Genomic DNA, 18,378 nt, shown 5'->3' with positions numbered 1-18,378 from the left:
CTCAGAATTGCACACGATGGCTTTCACTGATATAAGTTGTCGGCCTTCTTGGATTCATATGTGCATTATTATTACTCTGCAGTGGCCCACCAAATGCTTTGTGGTGTGCTAAGTGAAATTAATTGAAGTCTTAAGAGCTCTGAGGTAGTTGGCTGTTCCATTTGTAAATGTTTAAGGGACTTCCACTGTTCTGTGAAATTTGCTTGTTCCTGATTTTCAACTTTATGCATATAGACATCTTAGTGAAAACCTGAAACCATTAGCAGCTGGTCTGCTTTGCCAAAATGTGAACAGATACATTCACTGAGATCGGTATCAAAGCTTTGTCAAATACAGGAAATAACTATTTTTAATTGTAATATCCACTCAGTGTAGCAACTATGTGAGGAAATTCTTAGACACTATGTGTCATTTGTATGTCATGCCTTTTGAATCACTACAATGTTATATTTTTTTTACCCTTTTAATAAGCGTAAACTTTGACCAAGGATTTCTTGGTTACATTCAGCAAAAAGAAAAGAAAAAGAAAACGTTTGTAATGGTTGTGATTTCTTGTTCGGACTTGTCTCTTGATACTGAGTCAGAACTACTATTTTTTGTATATATGTTGGTACATGGTAACTTTTCAAAAATACATCATTCATTGCTTTTCTGCCTGTTCAGCAAAAATCCCATTCCTGAACATCCCATGTGCTGAAACATTCCATCTCTAGTTCCTGGAGATAGTGCTCAAAAAAGCAATCTGTAGTCTGATGACAGTTGAGGTTTTTTTTTTTTTCCAGAAAACAAAGTTTAAATTCTTGTTCCACTGTTAGTAATTATCGGAAGGAAAACCTAAATCTGATATGGTTACTGAAAGAAATACTTGGAGTAAAATGAAAGATGGAGCTACAAGAAAAAAATATCTCAAGGAAACCTTGCTTGCCATTTCAGCCTGTATTTTAAATTTGCATTTAAGCATATTTGATACAAACATGAATGAAGTGAGACATTGTGTGAGACACTGATGCCCTTTCAAGCTCTTAGCAAAGTATTTTAAGAGGCATACATTCATATACTGTTATGCTTTTAAGTTAACTCAGTCAAGATCTCTGTACAGTCAGTTCTGATAACGACAGTAGTCCTATACTTGTGTTTGTTCCATGTGTAAAGTGGCAGTTGGAGGTGAAATAAGATTGCTCTGGTTAGAAACACAACCCCGCTGGCATCCATTCTTAAAATGTCCCTTCCATCAATGCTGGTTTGAATTTAGCACTAGTTTAAGGCCATGCTTTTTCTCTTGGTATCATATCAGTGTTCTGGTTTATTATGGTTGGCTGCATGTTGAACTGTGAGGTTTTGCTGTAGCTTTGTCAATTTATGGTGAAGCGTCTTTATTGACTTTGAAATTATTGGTAAAGGTGGGTTAGAAATACTTTAGGAAATATTGTATTGCCAGCGTTTACTTATTGTAAACAGTTGCATTTAATTTTCATTCCCAAGGAACCCAGTAATGGGTAGGCTACAATGACCTGTTTACTGCAAGCTAGAAGCCAATTCTATTTTACTTTACTTTCAGTCACTCTTTGGCTTCTACATGCTTCCAATTTGAGGGATCATAGATGGTGACCATTTGGATGATTTTCAGGCAGCTTTTTAAACTCCAGCCAAACATATTTTGGGCTGAGTTTCTGAGTGTTTTGGGATGTCTTGGGGAGCTTGGTGATGCAAACAGGGATCCGGGGCTATGTCTAGCATGTATGCTTAATTATGCCTAGCCCTGCTTTGAAGGCAAAAAGATGGAAAATTAGTCTACCAGAATTTGGCTTTTGACATTACCTTAAAAAACTGCTCATCCATTTTAAAAGATGAATTGCAGAAATGTCCAGCCAATTTTTGGGGGAGGGGGCGCTTGTACTTTTTATCTTTTTTTCTTTCTTTGTTTGTTTATAATTATTGAGCCAAGACAACATCTGTTTATTCCTATTATTTCTAGGCACAAAACAGTGGCACTTGATAAGCCACCTGCAACCTGAAACATCCTATGACATTAAAATGCAATGTTACAATGAAGGAGGTGAAAGTGACTATAGCAATGTCATGATATGTGAGACGAAAGGTGAGATTGGATTGTTAGGTTTTTTTATTCTGATATCAAATCACTATCCACATAGTATCTGCTCAGTAAACTTCATTCTCAAGTACATTCAGGATACAAATTTTTGGTTCCTCAAATGTTAGACTGCAAATCTCATTATTCATAGTTATGTAGCTTATGGAGAAGGATTACGAGAACTACATTCTAGTAAGGTCACACATTCTACACCTTTAAAATAACCATCTGTTTTAGCTGTCCTGGCTACTTGAGTTTGCAGAGAAACTATTCCACTTTTTCTTCAGACTACATTTCTCATCCCATTCACAAAACCATGACTTTCAAGCCCAAGACCACATATACAGCAAGTGTGGTGTAGTCATTTGAGCATTGGGCAATGAATGGAGACCAGGATTCGGTTCCATCTATATTTCAGAGGTGAAGCTTGGGTCTCTTGGCAAACATCATGATTTTAGCTTTTGGGTAGCTGAATTGTAGCTGGTTCAAATTACAATATTGTGCCAGAGCTCTCAATGCTCTTTTAAGTCCAGTTAGTGTTCTTGAGAGTAGAGCAGTGTCATCAGGAAAAAAAAGTAGGGTGAAGATATGTCTACCTGCAAGTTTTGGTGGGTGGAAGTCCATGTTAAGGGTTCTGTTTTCTACTTGGCCACGGAAGCCCACTAGGTGATTTTTGGAGAGTATTATTATTATTATTATTATTATTATTATTACTATGTTTCTTTATACTCTTCTTTTTCTTTCCATAAGGAGACTCAAAGCAGCTTACATTACAAGCATTTCAGTACAATTTAAAATCTAAAATATATTTTAAAATTCAGTTAAAACCAATAAATACATATTTATTCACTCTCAGCCACAGAAAACCCCATGAGAGGATTGCCTTAGCATCACTCTAAGTCAGAAACTACTTGAAGTCACACATATAAAGCAACATTGCACATGCCCTGTCACTGCTCTAAATGGGAAAATTTCGTTACCTCCGCTCTTTAAAACATGGGGAAAAAAGCATGTAAATGAGAACATTTGACTCATTCCTGTTATACTTGAATTAAACCCCTGTGCCTAAGTTCATCACAATATAGAACTGGCATGGATTAAAGTGTTCAGTGGAGAGATCTCCCTCTTATCCACATCAGTATCTTAATATTTTTAAGTTCATAGCATTTGTAACTATTCATGGACTTCTGCTTGTGGCAAGAATAACAAGTATCATTTTTTCTTGTTTGTCGAACACTTGTCTTCTCCCCTCTAGTGAAGCGTACTCCTGGAGCATCAGAATATCCAGTGAAGGACCTTAGTACACCACCTAATTCTCCTGACCGTGGTGCTGGAAGCAATGCTGGTCAGCCCAGCGGTCCTGTCCGAAGCAGTGATATGCTGTACTTGATTGTGGGCTGTGTCCTTGGCGTGATGGTTCTCATCCTGATAGTCTTCATTGCCATGTGTTTGTGGAAAAACTGCCAGCAAAATGTCATGCAGAGTATGTTATCTCTGATATTCTTAGTCCCTCTGCTGCCAACTAAGAATTCTGTTATTGCAAAGTAATCTTAAGCCACAGCTCTGTGCACAATTCAGTCATTGTTAAAGCACCACTGAATAAACGTAACGATGCAGTGCGGGAAGCAAATGAAATGGTTAGAGCCTGACAAATCTGCCTTTGTTTTCCATTTCTGACATGTCAGACTTTCTCTTTCAAAAGACTGGTGATAAGTGTAGCTAATGGAAAACTTTATTAACATCTGCTTTAAAATATATGTCTAGGAGAGAGAGATCAATCCTGTTTCTACATTATCTTTAGCTATATTACATTTTCACAAAGTTATAATCTTGCTTGGTATTATCCAAATCCTGTTCTTTATACTATAGTTATTTTACAGTCACCAAATTACAGGACTACATAATCAGTGTCAGCCAGCTGTTTTAACAGTAGTTTCTTATTGTTCAAACAATAACATGGGTTGCACCGCCAAACCAAGGCTTTCCATCTGCAACTTTTCAGATAGTTTTTTACATGTTTCAAAATTAATTGTAATTGTTAAGCATGTTTTCTTGCTGTTACAGAATACGACCCTCCTGGTTATCTCTACCAAAGTGCTGACATCAATGGGCAAATGGTTGAATATACTACGTTGCCAGGCACAAGTCGTATCAATGGCAGCATACATGGGAACTTTATTAGTAATGGAAACCACAGTAATGGTTGCCTTCACCTCCATCACAAGAGTCCTAATGGAATGAATGGGATCATGAATGGTGTTGTGAATGGAGGAAATGGTGTTTATCCTGGACACACAAACTCCTTATCCAGATCGCACATGGAATATGAACACACCCATCACCTAGAAAATGTAAGTGAATTTTACATTTCATAGGTTGCTCCTTCAGCATCTGAATAAGTGCTCTACATAAACAAAACTGAAAAGGTATGCTTTGTATTCTAACAATGTATGAAACTGTGGTTTCTGGAATCATCTGTATTTTAATACTTCCATAAATTGAATATTTGGGGCCCTCATGCGATCTCAATGTAGACATTACAGTTGATTTAGTAATTTTGTGTTTTGAACATGGTTGGATTGGATGCTCCTGGTGGTGTCTTCCAACTCTATTATTCTATAAATACATGGATTCATTGGTAAAATGTATCCTCCACCAATCTTTGTAAAACTAGACCTTTAGGGTTTGCAACTTTCACATTTTTTTTAAAAAAAACTATTGTTTAATTCACAGCACAAGTACTTTGTAACCCTTGGTATTTTCAAGCGATCCTAACCAAACAAATCCAGATGCATACCTTCTGTTTCAGTTGCCATAGTTTTAAGAACACTTCTAAGGTTTTCAAGGCTAATACATTCACATTAAGATTCTATTTGAAAGCACTGTGTTTGTTTGTTTCTGATGTTTGTTTTTAGTTTATTTTCTATATTGGTGTTATAAACTGATGGATAAATGCCACTCTAGTGCAGGGGTTCCTAACCTGTGGTCCGTGGACCACCAGTGGGTCCTCAAGAACTAAAATATGGTCTGTGTCCTCAGCAATACCACATCGTTTCAACTAGAACGACTGGTCTTTTGAAACCTTATAGTGCTGAGGCTTATTAAATATGGTTTTCTGTGGATGAGCAGATGGCAAATGCTGGGTGGCATATTTTCTGTATCAGAAACTAGAGCTGATGTGGTCTATCCAATTTTCTGAATCAGCACCCCAGATAACCAAACCAAATCTAAAGTTGACCAAAAACTGATTTGTAACCCTTTTGTTACTAATGTTGGAGATGGGTCCCTGGTCAAAAAAAGGTTAGTAACTACTGCTCTAGTGGGTGAATATTCATGTTTAAATGTATCCCATATTTTGAAGGAATAAATGGAATAAGCTGGAACCCTGAAGTTCATAATGAATGATCTCTAATTAAGCTTTTGTGTCTAGAAGCATTGCATGTTCTGTTGTAGACGGCTAACTTATTGTTCATAAAGTTAAAGTGATTTAAAGTATTGCTTTCTTTGTATGTTAATCGAGTCTGAAGTTCACATGTAGTTCAGTACACATTTCTTTAAAATGCCCCAATGCTTAAGTCTTCTGTTCTTCTGGCCATTTTAAAGGAGGAGTGTGTGCTTAAACTTGAGAGACACACATTCTTCAAAATTAATGAAAGCCATGTGCATTTTCTTGGCTGTCTCCCATACCAAAATATAATTTGAGAATCTACCCATAAGCTCCTAATTTGTCTCTTTTATCTTATAGCTGTATATGAAGACAGCATAATAATGTGGAGTTCCTATTTTGTATGCATGCGTAGTACTTTTCATTAGAGTCCCTTCAGAGAACTACATTTCTCAAAGTCAATTGGTATGGGAAAGGCAAAAAAAAAAAAAAAGATCAGCATTAGTTTTGATTTCAGATTTGGATATAAAACTGTCTTTCACATTCTTGGTTTGGTTAGCTAAAACACAGATTTTCAAATATTCTTCAAATATGCATCTACCTGGTATTCAGCAGTGAGGTATATGCTAATCTGAGAAGTTATATTTGCAAAGGATGATTCAGCCAAGACCAATAGCTCAAAGTCAGTTTTGGCAGATGAGTTATGCCATCTGTGCAAATATAAATGATTTTTTAATATAGTTTAGTGAAGTCAAGCTGATATAATCAAAGTCACAGCAGAAAAATGGAGCAAGTTTATTCTACCTCATGAGTGAAACACGCATCAGATACAAGTGAAAAGATGTTTACTTGCATGTCATTTATCTGTATTTTGAGCATTTTCATCTTTCTTAAATTATACCCAGGCATTTCTGGCCAAAAATAGGACTAGATAAATTGCTATGCCGTCGCTGGTTGCTTTTCTTTAGCACTGACATTTTGCTTTGTGAAGCAGAACATCTTGGAGTAGTGTATTCTCTGCCTTTCAGATAAACGGGGCCTCTGGTTGTCTAGTTGTCTCATAAGGAATCCTTAATGCTGATTTTGATAAAAAATTCTTCTTCCAGGGCAGTGAAATATTCACACCGTTACCTCAGACAGATCCTTCAGAGTGTGCCAATTGCCGGAACTGCCGAAACAATAACAGGTAACCTTTGGAGTAATAACAGTGAGAGAAAGTTATATTTAGTTGCATTTGCAATGTTTTTGCTGATATAAATGCTATTCCAAATTTATAAATTTGTTGCATGGGTTTCTGGTATATGAAGTCCCACTTTGTTTATTAACTTCTTCACATTTAAAAAAAAAAACATTTTCAGTATATAGCTCACTATGATAGCATCTGGTGCTACTTCTTCAGAATCAAAAAGCTTGCCCCCAGATGAGTGCTAGAGCTAATTTGGACATATTTTGCACACCGCTGATCTTTTTGGGAACTTAGACCAAATAAACTGTTTGCACATTAATAATAACATATTACTATTCACACTATGTAAAATAAACCTGAAGTAATAGTCTTACTTTCAGGTTATGAAATGCACCCCTTGTGTTAGATATATATTTTTAGCTTAGTGGTTCTTGCAGTAAAGGAAAAATACTCAAACCCAGTGAGGTGTTTTTGTGGCATAATGTAGCAAACTTGTTCCTTGTTCGTATAAAACAGAAACTAAATGGCTTAGTCCTGAGCCATATTTAATTCCTTTGCTATGAGCTTAAGCGCAGCTTGTAAACTACACTGTTGTGTTGTAGAACCCACTGCAACCGTTTGTGCAGTGCATCCCTCCTAGCCCTTTTGGTGCTGAACGCTCATGTAATGGCAGTCACAGAATTGCACAACCTGTGCCTGTAGTTGCCTGTATTCAGAGTCATTCAAACATTTAGTCTGTTGAGTGCTTTAGACACACAGAATAAATGTTAATTAGTAGCCCGCAGCATTGCACCACTCATTGTAGATTCAAGTTGGAAGGGAAGCAAAACATACTTTGAGCTTGTAGTTCCACCCTGGCTTGAAAAATGTTTTGCAGATCTTGTTATTCTGTTTTAAAATGTGAAGCAGGATGTCTGCTGTTTGTTGTAGCCACAGGGAGCATTTTTTCTTTGCCTCTATATTCTTTGCACTTCATATTCTACTGCACTTGTTAACTTCCCAGTCCTTTCTCCTTCAGAGTTAGACAGGGATGAAATGACCTCCCTATGTAAATTGGTTGGCAGTAGCTTCTGCTTTGTAACTTTATTTGGGGTCCACTTGGAAATGACAGTCCTTAAGTTAAAAGGTCTATAATAGATTAAAATTGAATACTCATTTATTTTAAAAATAAAGGAGGGAGAGTATAGGAGGTTTAATGTGCAGAGTCAAGAATTGTGGATTTGGACCTTCCTGGGGAGACTGGAAAGGTTAATGAGATAATTGTGTCACAGTGGCAGACAGTCCATGAGAAGGGTAGAGCAAATAGTGATTGGCACATCTCTTCAGTCAGACCCTGACTAGTGTCTTGTCCAAGAAGCGGTTATATTTATTTACAGTATTTATATTCTGCCGTTCTCACCCCACGGGGACTCAGGACAGATTACAATGTACACATATATGGCAAACATTCAATTCCCAAAGACACACAACAGATACAGACAGTCAGAGGCTATTTAACTTTTTCTGGCCGCCAGGGGAGCTGTCGCTTTCATCGTCCATCTGATGAAGTACTTCCACATTCCCCGCATGCTTTTGCTGGAGTGCTTTGCTGGAGTCTTTTTTATGGCCTCGTAAATTTTGTTAAATTAGCCTCCCCACACATAAGTGGTACCTAATTTTCCTACTTGACAGATGCAACTGTCTTTTGGGTTGCAAAGGTCGACAACAAGCTACACAATTGGTCGGAAGCTCACTTCGACCCGGGCTGGCTTCGAACTCATGACCTTGTGGTCAGAAGTGATCTTAATGCTGCTGACACTCAGATAGCTGCGCCACGGTCCCGGTATAGAACATGTTGCTGAGTTTTTGTTTTGTTGGGTCCATCCATCAAGCAGCCAAGTAGTCTCTTTTAAACAAGCAGAGAGTCAGAGTGACGGAGAAAAAACAATATTCCTCCTGAGCTTTATGTTCCAGTCCAGAAGTTCTGATGTTTGTTAGTTATATACTATTGTGTACAGATTTATTATGCAATAATTATTCCAATGCAATAAAAATATGATACGCTAAAGGTCTCAACCTTTTTTTTAAAAATGTTAAACACCCCGAAAGGTAGAATATATTTAAAGGAGAGGGCATTTTGATCCGGGATGTTTTATGAAGAAAAACCTTCCAAGCTGAAGTGGTTGCCTCTATGCATGTACTGTTTGTGTACACAAATTCAGATTATTTTCTTTCTCAGTTTACATTCCTCAGGCCTCTCATGTTCATCCTGTTGTGGTACAATCTCCTAGGACCTCTTCACATGGCACATACAATTGTCGGCAAAAGGGAAGGTACACGGGGCGACTCGGGGCACCCTGCACGCCCTCCCACCTCCCTCATCTCACATGGTGGCACCCTTTCCCTCCCCCATCAGACGGCAAAAAGGGTGGTGACGTGCAGCAACTCACGTTGCCCTGCCATCCTTTCTGCCATCATATGGTAAAAAGGGAAAGAAAGTGTGGCTAAATTGGGCAAAAATGCCCCATGTGAAGAGGTCCTTAGTTCTCATTGCCATGCATAATAACAGCTATGTATTAATTAATTAACCTGTTCATATTACTCACTTTTAAGCTTTCCCTCTTCTGTTCCCCCCCCCCCCTTTCTACTATGTCTTTCCAGCAAACATCATTTAGATAATGTTGTTGAAGCAGGGAGATTTTTTTTCAAAAATACTTATTTGACTGCTTTTGTAAAATGCCCAGTAAAATGCCCTTTTATCCTGCTTAACTATTTTTAAGTATGTCCAATGATAATGCCTCTTTTGTGGCCAAAAAAAGTTCTTTGGAATAAACTGCAGTTCTCTAAAGGTTGTAAAGCTTCAGGATGTATTTTGCAGCCATTGGCAATAACCAAAATATAAAGACCGTGCTGTATGTTAGTTATGTGAACTAATAGCAACAATAGAGGTAGAAGAGACCAGAAGGGACATCCAGTCCAGGCTTTGTTGTTGGTGGAGTCCTTTGCCTTCTTCCAGTTGAAGCTCTTACTGTAAACTACATCTTCAATCACCTTTACCACCACTTCTGTAGAAACTAAACTGTTATATAAATATTAAAGGAGATGCTGGAATGAGGTATCAAAATAAGAGAAGATTTCTGCTACTTCAGCATTATTGTATATCATAGTTTAATAGCCATATCCTAAATAGTGTATATGCTTTTGGGTCATATTTCAGGATGTAATATTTCAGGATGTAATACTGCGATTATTATTTTTTACCACAGCTCACAGGGCATATTCTCTATTGTATATGTGCTTTTGGTTACAGGCTTTTAGTTCAGATATCTTGTCCAAAAGATGTTTTGTTTTGATTATAAATAACAATTTGTATTTAAGATTGTTGTTATTATGAATCATTATTCATTATAATAAAAACATTATTAATAATAATGCTAATTGTTAACACTTACCATGTTGAAAAATCATGTTGCTAACTGCCTTAGTGTCCTAGGAAGCTAGTCCTCCAGCTGCAAACATTTACAGCACTGGCAACTCCCCAACACTTTGGATTAGTGCTCGGCATGTCTACAAAGGATTTTAGCTGTAAGCTGCTTTTTTGTTGTTCAAACACTAAGTAGCTTCAGCTATAAGGAACTGACTTCCTTCCCTGCTTCACTGGCCTTTTACAATCCAGAATGAGAATGGCTAAGGATTATTACAAGTAAAAGTCAAGGACTGTGTTCCCGTTTTCTAGTTTTCAGTGGTGAAGAATTCAAGGTTGTATGTAATCTTATCCATTGACAATCCTTTAACATCAATTCAGAAAGCAGACTTACATTGAGACTCATTTACTGTATTTCCTAAGATAACCCCATTGGAAAACATACAGCACGCAGCATTCAACAAGCAATGATTTTTTAAAAAATAGTACAAATGCATAACTAGTTAACAAAACATCACTTGTGTATCAAATTCAGTTTCTCGCTTTCCTTTTTGTAGGTGTTTCACAAAAAACAACGGCACTTTTGGCAGCAACGCTGTACCTGTGATGCCTGTTGTAGCACCTTATCAGCAGGACAGTTTGGAAATGAAACCATTGAATCCCACCATGGCTGCCATGAGCTTAGCGCCCACAGTCCCTGAATGCAATGCTGAGGCAGAAGAAGACAAAGAGAAAAGGGAGCCCCCATCTCCTCAGGATTCTTGTTGCCAAGAAAATGTGAATCTACTCAGTACAGACTGTAGAGATGGTATGCAAAGGGTTTGGGAAACCGGGAGAATATAGTTGGCTGTGGTCTTTTTTTTTTTTTTTTTTTTTTGTCGTATCAGGAGCAATGTGAGAAACTGCAAGTCGCTTCTGGTGTGAGAGAATTGGCCGTCTGCAAGGACGTTGCCCAGGGGACGCCCGGATGTTTTGATGTTTTTATCATCCTTGTTGGAGGCTTCTCTCATGTCCCTGCATGAGGAGCTGGAGCTAATAGAGGGAGCTCATCCGCCTCTCCCCAGATTCGAACCTGTGACCTGTCGGTCTTCAGTCCTGCTGGCACAAGGGTTTAACCCATTGCGCCATTGGGGGCTCCTTGTGATCTACTGTTTGCTTACAACTAGGAATGGCTTAACCTAACTCCATGCAGATCAAAATTAGACTGAGATCCAATACTTCAGTCGTGTACATTTCAGTGCCTTTGGGGCTTTTTACAAAAAATGAGCTTTTTTAAAAAAATAATTCCATTTAGCACTCTCCTGAGATTACGCTGTGATGACTGATTTATTCTATTTGCAGTGCTAATTTGTTTAAATCTCTGCCAGGACCCAGCTTTGGCTGCGACCTTATATTTCAACAACTAATATGAATCCGTCTTGCTGATTAGGAAATGGCAGGGAGAATGGAAGAGGCGTTGATTCAGCAAATGTCAGCTAGTCAGGGCTCGTCTAAAACCTTTTGGCGTATGGGTGATCACTGGAATTGTAAAAGTAATACCTAAGTGGATGCTAATAGTTGCATTTTGATTTTCAGATAACAGCGCACAATTGGAAACCTCCGCTCACATGTTGAACTGGAGCCCTTTTATTCTGCAATCTCTTTCTAAAGACTGCAATGAACAGACAGAAGGGATTTCAAAGGGGGTTTCGTTGGACAATTTGGGGAACCTCCAGGAGCTTCAAATACATGAGACTTAAGGACCCGACGGATGTTGCCCACTGAAAGCCAGTAACTGTGCAGTGAAGTCACTGAACCAGACTGACAACAGGATGTTAATTATAAGAATTGCTATTTATTTTTTGATAATAGTGTCCTATGAATGTATGTTTTTAAAAGCCTTTGTATTATTTATGCCTTGAAAAATTCCTACTTACGTCCCCATGGTAAAATCATTATGGCTATCTGAAGGTATGTAATAAGCACAGGAAACACACATTTTTCCATAGAAAAATGATGTTACCATGTAGTTGGAAAATTAAGCAAATCTGCTTATTTGAACCATTTACACCCAATTTGCTCTGATTATTATAATTTACCATTTTGGGAAAATACAGGGTGAGGCAGCATAACTTGCTTTTTAAAATGTACGCCATTCAGTTGGTTGAAGACGTAGCGGAGCGCTAGTGGTCTCGTTCGAGAGGCGGGAGTATAAAGTTTTGTCCTGACACAGTTCAGTCGCCATCATGAGTTGGAACAGTGAGGAGCATGCTTTTACCGTTGAGGCCTACTTTGCGAGCAGATTTGGAGTGGCCTGGCCCCGTGTGATTTTTTTCTATGGATTTTTTTGAAATCCCGTGTTTCTGTGAACCGTCCAAGGACCCTACAAGATTTGAAGACCAACATCCAGGAAGAAATTGCCAACATAACGCCTGCTATGCTGGCAAGAGTCATGACAAACACCAGAAATCGGTTTACTCAGTGTATGGAGAATGGGGGACATCACCTACCTAATTTGATCTTCAAAACTACGTAAAACAAAACTTTAGGTATTCTCCTACATTATAAAAAAAAATCTGATTCATACAATAGGTTTTATTAAGTTTTGAAAAAGGGAAGTTATGCTGCCTCACCCTGTATAAACAAGATTACTCCACTGCAAATAGAAACACAAAATGGACAAAGTAATATTACTGGAGCAAGAATCAGTGGGAGAACCATAAATACCTTGGCCATGGCTATTCGGTACCGATGCCCCTTGCTGCCATTTGTTTTTATCTCTTGCTGTTCTGTCAACATAATAGTAGTCAGTTGACATACGTTTTTTTAAATGACATGGCAAAGTGCTATTCAAAAAACATTAGGTATGGAAATGATAGTTTGCTTCTGAGAGAAGAAAGCTGCCAAAATGGTGCTGGATTGGAAAGTCTCCTCCTCCCTAGTGTCTATTACTAGGAATAGATAAGTGTGTGCATAGATGCAGTATACTATTTTAAAAGTGGTACTGCATTATTTTATTCCTCTGCATAAAATCCTTTCAAATTGTATGACACAAGTTGGTTGAGAAACTCTGTTGTATCTTGCCTGTTTTGTCACTAAACTAGAGCGTGGCACAATCAACTTTAGAAGCTGAGGCCTCTGATGAAAAATGCTGGCATTCCTTTATGTTAGGTATAACCTTAAAAGGCAAATCCTTTTTCTTGGACCTTTCAAAGTTTGTGAGTTTGTATTTTAGTACAACATGGAACTTGGAATATAGGGACCAAAGCAGGTATGCTTGGATAAGAGGTGTTGCAGAACATCCCTGTTCCGTTGCTTTTTCCAACACTGTCCTCTGCTATTACAATGTGATATCAAACTTGGTACTAAGTTATGTAGTAGGTGCATCTTTAAGAAATCTGCCTGTACCTCAGAAACAGTGGTGTCACAGTGCTAGCTGCATATTTCCATCATTTCTCAATTATAGAATAATAGAATCCTAGAGTTGGGAGACACCCCAAGGACCATCCAGTCCAACTGCATGCCATGTAGGGAAATACAATCAAGCATTCCTGACAGATGGTCATACATCCTCCAGAGACTTCACCACCCTCTGAGGCAGAATATTCCACTGCCAAACAGCTATTACAATCAGGAGGGTCTTTGTCATGTTTAGGTGGAATCTCATTTTCTGCCATTTGAAGCCATTGCTCCATTGTGTCAGAGTTTCCCGAGCAGCAGAGAACAAGCTTGCTGTCTCCTCAATGTGACAGCATTTCAATTATTTAAACATGGCTTTCAAGTCCCCCCTCAGCCTTCCTTACTCCAAACTGAATATATTATAAGGAGAACAATATTTGTAAAACTTTTCCAGTAATCAGAGGCACATTATTTCAATTGTACAGTTGCCTCACTGCAGTTTGAATTCAGGAATCGGAACCACCTGCCTTGGGAAAAAGGTGGAATAGTAAAGAAAAGGGCAAAGGTGTCCCAATGAAAATTGAAAACTTCTTCCAGCAGAAAGGAAGAGATGCCCCACAAGTGCGGTTCACTTGAGTAAATATGTGTTTGCGTGTGAGAATGTGTGCGAGAGAGATTTAAATAGGCTTTGTATTTTTATAACTGTTGCAGCAAATGTCAAAAGCTGTGTATGTATATAGTGTGTGATTATTTTATATAATATATGATGTGATGTATATGATATAGTTTTATAAACAAGGCTTCCTATTGAGAATGTGCTGTGTTAATCTGGATTACTATGCAAGGACACTTTTCCGATAGCAAGTTGGTCTTTCCTCCATTTAAGTTGGGAATGGCTTTAGACTTCAAAGAAGCTCCTTTTCATTTACCCAAAAGAGTCATATCCCTGCAAATTAACTTGACTAATTTGGAATTAAAATAGATTCCTCTACAGAAAGCAAGAATATCAAAATGTTTTGATTGGGAATTCAAGTGATATTAGCATCACACATTAGTCATTCGCTGGAGTTAGGGAAAATGGGGGAAAGGTGAATGTTTTTAAATAAAACGACACTGTATTTAAATAAAACAACAACAACCCAAAACGACACTGTTTTTAACCTGGTGGAAGTCGACTATAGTGTTGTGTCGAAGGATTTAGAGACTCCTATAGTTAACATACTAAAAGAAAATCTGTGACTAATCAAATCTGCAAAATTCAAATCCACAAATGAGGAGGGCCAACTGTACCTTGTTTCAGAAGAGCCTTGGCAGGTATCTGGATTCTTTTGGACTTTGAATTGAAGTTCTTGTTTGGAGGCTGAAAGAATCTCTGCTCTGTCACAATAGCAGAATCTCATCAAGGCCTGTTTTATTTATATTGTGTGACACTGTTTTAAGTGTTTTCATTTTTATTGTATTTTATTTATAAATGTTATATATTGGCTTCATGTTATAGAAATATTTTGTGTTTTCTATCCAAACATTGGTGTATATGAATCTTGGAAAGCTTACTGATAAAATAGTTTGGTCAAGCACAAGTGCGTCCTCACATTCCACCCACAATTTCTGACAAGTGCTCATATGTCTTGGAAAGTAGAAGAATGCTCTTTACTATTGTACCATTCTATTTCAAGTTCTGTTGTCAAAATTTTTCAAAAATTCATGAAACACAATTTTATGGGCTTTTTGAAGAACCTGAGAGTACTTTCATTAAACAAGGCATTATAATTCCATCTTCCTAATGTTTACCACAGCTTTGGAGCCAGTTCAATGCAAAGTTCATTGTTCCATTCTCATTGTATGTTCATTATTATTATATTTCATTTGATTTTTTTTCCTTTGGGTGTTTCTCTTGTGCAAAGCATGCAAATGGTCTTGTAGCACCTTAGAGACTGAGAGGATATAGCTTCTCAAGACTTAGAATCATAGAGCTGTAAGGGACCCCAAGGGCCATCCAGTCCAACCCCTTATTCTGTGCAGGAACACACAATCCAAGCACCCTTGATATATGTCTATCCAGCCTCTGTTTAAAAACCTCTGGAGAATGAGACTCCACCATGTTTGAGGCACCATACCCAATTCCTAAACCGCTCTGACCATCAGGAGGTTCTTCCTAATGTTGAGGTGGGATCTCTTTTCTTGCAATTTGAATCCATTGCTCTGTGTCCTTGTCTCCAAAGCAGCAGAGAACAAACTTGCCCCCTCCTCAATGTGACAGCCTTTCAAATATTTAAACATGGCTGTCATAGCTTCTCTCAGCCTTCTTTTATCCAAGCTAAATATCCTTGTAGGGCTTGGCTTCCAAACATTTGATCATTTTGGTCACCCTTCTTTGAATATGTTCTACACATCTACACTGACCGTTGGTTAGTATGTCTTTGGATCAGCCCTGTAGTAGCTAAATCCTCACAGGGCAGATCCAGTTTAACCTTACCTTTAATGCTGCCTTGGGAAAGTCTGAATTCTGAATCAGGATTTGGGTTTACCCCAACTTAAAGAATGTCAAGACAGTTCCTAACTGGAAATGACAGCTCAGGTGGCCTAGGATAGCAGTTCCCTTTCGCCCCACCCTCCACGTGTCATAGCTATTACCAGCCACAACAAACCATCAGTCTTCTTTTGGGTGCTCTGGCTGGTGTTGACTAGAGCTTTGATGACCAGGCTAGAGGGGTGTTGTGGCTGTCCAGATACACCAAACCATGTTTGGTGCAGCTGGGACTTCCTATTCCCAGTTCAGGGAGTCCCTATCTAGCTGCCATGTCCAGGATGTCAGATCAGGCCTGAATAATTATCAGCGCAGAAGGGGGTCTTGGTTTACTTCCTCAGATGCAAGTAAACAATCTATGAAATTTTAGGCTACCAAGTTTGTTTTTTCAGTTATTCTCCAAAGTGCTGCAAGATCCTTTTGCATATTGTTAATTTAGACCAGGTGTGGGCAAATTTCAGCTCTCCAGATGCTTTGAACTTCAACTTTCACAATTCCTAACACCCTACTGGCTGTTAGGAATTGTGGGAGTTGAAGTCCAAAACACTTGGAGGGCCGAAATTTCCCCATGCCTGGTTTAGACTAACACAGCGATGTTAACACAGATTTCTTCTGTGCAAAGTCCACTATCAGCATAGAATACTATGGCAAAGTAAGATCTGTTTTATCTCATCAATTATTTCAGATTTAGCATGTGTTTGCATAAGAAGGAATTATAAATAATGTTAACAGCATGCAACTAAGGCAAGCAAACAAAAAGCCCAAACACTTAACTATAGCACTTCCCCCTTTTTGCTCACACCTTTGACTCATCTGTGCTTTTGTCAACTTAAAAATGAGTTGTACTGACAGAGCTATTGGAATTATACAATAGTTAATCATGTCGTATGCATCGTTGCAACTTGTTGTTTGGCTCCACCAACATTTCTCTTAATTCTCATACTCGGCATTTTATATGCAAGTATGTCCTGTTGACATCTGTGCGCTTGTATGATGCCAGTACCAGCATCCTCTTGAGTTAATAAAAGAAATTTCATTTTTTGAACTACTTTTCTAATTGGGCAACCCTGCAATCATTGGTCTTCGGTCTCAAGGTCTCCTCCACCTCCACTCTTTGAAAAGTTACTTTGACTGAATAAACGTATTGCTGTCTGAGCAACATGTGTTCATATATTTTGTACATTGATTTGCAAATAAACCATTTAAAGATGCATGTCTTTTTATCATATAGAAAAATACACTATATTTTTTCCCTTCCACAGTTGTAATAGTCTGTTTTACATTTGTACATATGTTTAAATGATGTAGTTTTTTGGGGAAAGATTATTCTTGTGTTTTTAATATTAAAGAGAACGTGCTGCTTGTGTTTAATGTCAGTTGTAATGATTACTACTGGTAATGCATCTTAAATCTGGTTTGTCCTTACAAACAGTGAAAAGAAAGTTTTGAAGTTTTGAAATACAGTAGAGTCTCATTTATCTAACCTTTGCTCATCGAATGTTCTATATCAGGGGTCCTCAAACTATGGCCCGGGGGCCGGATACGGCCCTCCAAGGTCATTTACCCGGCCCTCGCTCAGGGTCAACCTAAGTTTGAGGTGACTTGAAAGCATACAACAACAACAACAATCCTATCTCATTAACCAAAAGCAGGCCCACTCTTCCCATTGAAATACTAATAAGTTTATATTTGTTAAAATTGTTCTTCATTTTAATTATTGTATTGTTTTTAAGTGTTTTTTGAACTACAAATAAGATATGTGCAGTGTGCATAGGAATTCATTCATGTTTTTTTTTTTCAAATTATAATCCGGCCCTCCAACAGTTTGAGGGATTGTGACCTGGCCCTCTATTTAAAAAGTTTGAGGACCCCTGTTCTACATTATCCAATGCAGTCTGCCTCCCGCCCAGATCTGCCGCTGTTTCAATACATTCCAATGTTTTGGTGCTAAATTGATAAATACAGTAATTATTACATAACTGCCAGGTATTGAAATGCCTTTCCTGTTGATTTGGTGTAAAACATGATGTTTTGGTGCTTAATTTGTAAAATCATAACATAATTTGAGATTTAATAGGCTTTTTTCTTAATCCCGCCTTATCCAACGTTTTCGCTTATCCAGCGTTCTGCCGGCCAGTTTATGTTGGATAAGTGACACTCTGCTGTAAGTGTGTTAGAAGAAAGTGGCAAAATCACTTCTGAGTATTGCTTTCCTATTTTTAAAAAGCTCTGTGAACTGTATAGGTTGGGAGTTACGTTGAAGATATGTACAACCAGAGACACATGTTAACAATGACAAAAAGCAAAACACACCTTCCAAAAGGTAATTGAGTTAACTGAAAGTCATTGCTTATATGCTCTGGCCAGAGCGACCTGTAAAACATGGTTGAAAGAAATTGTGTGTTGC

At 38.1% G+C, this 18,378-nt stretch overlaps 1 protein-coding gene across 3 annotated transcripts in view; it reads left to right on the top strand.

Annotated features, from left to right (window-relative positions):
* The window catches only part of CDON (cell adhesion associated, oncogene regulated), a 128,797-nt gene extending 111,455 nt beyond the window's left edge, over positions 1–17,342 (top strand). For all 3 annotated transcript variants that reach the window (XM_060787489.2, XM_060787488.2, XM_067470702.1), the window contains 6 exons: positions 1,976–2,098; positions 3,348–3,575; positions 4,157–4,443; positions 6,584–6,663; positions 10,624–10,874; positions 11,642–17,342. In XM_060787489.2, coding sequence (XP_060643472.2) covers positions 1,976–2,098; positions 3,348–3,575; positions 4,157–4,443; positions 6,584–6,663; positions 10,624–10,874; positions 11,642–11,805 — 1,133 coding nt within the window. In that variant the 3' untranslated portion in view covers positions 11,806–17,342. The remainder of the gene's footprint in view (positions 1–1,975; positions 2,099–3,347; positions 3,576–4,156; positions 4,444–6,583; positions 6,664–10,623; positions 10,875–11,641) is intronic.
* Positions 17,343–18,378: the final 1,036 nt, after the last annotated feature.

The sequence above is a fragment of the Anolis sagrei genome, chromosome 7 (genome assembly GCF_037176765.1).
Source record: "Anolis sagrei isolate rAnoSag1 chromosome 7, rAnoSag1.mat, whole genome shotgun sequence".
NCBI lineage: Eukaryota > Metazoa > Chordata > Lepidosauria > Squamata > Dactyloidae > Anolis > Anolis sagrei.
Note: the sequence above shows the minus strand (reverse complement) of the source record. Positions and strands in the feature narration are given on the sequence as shown.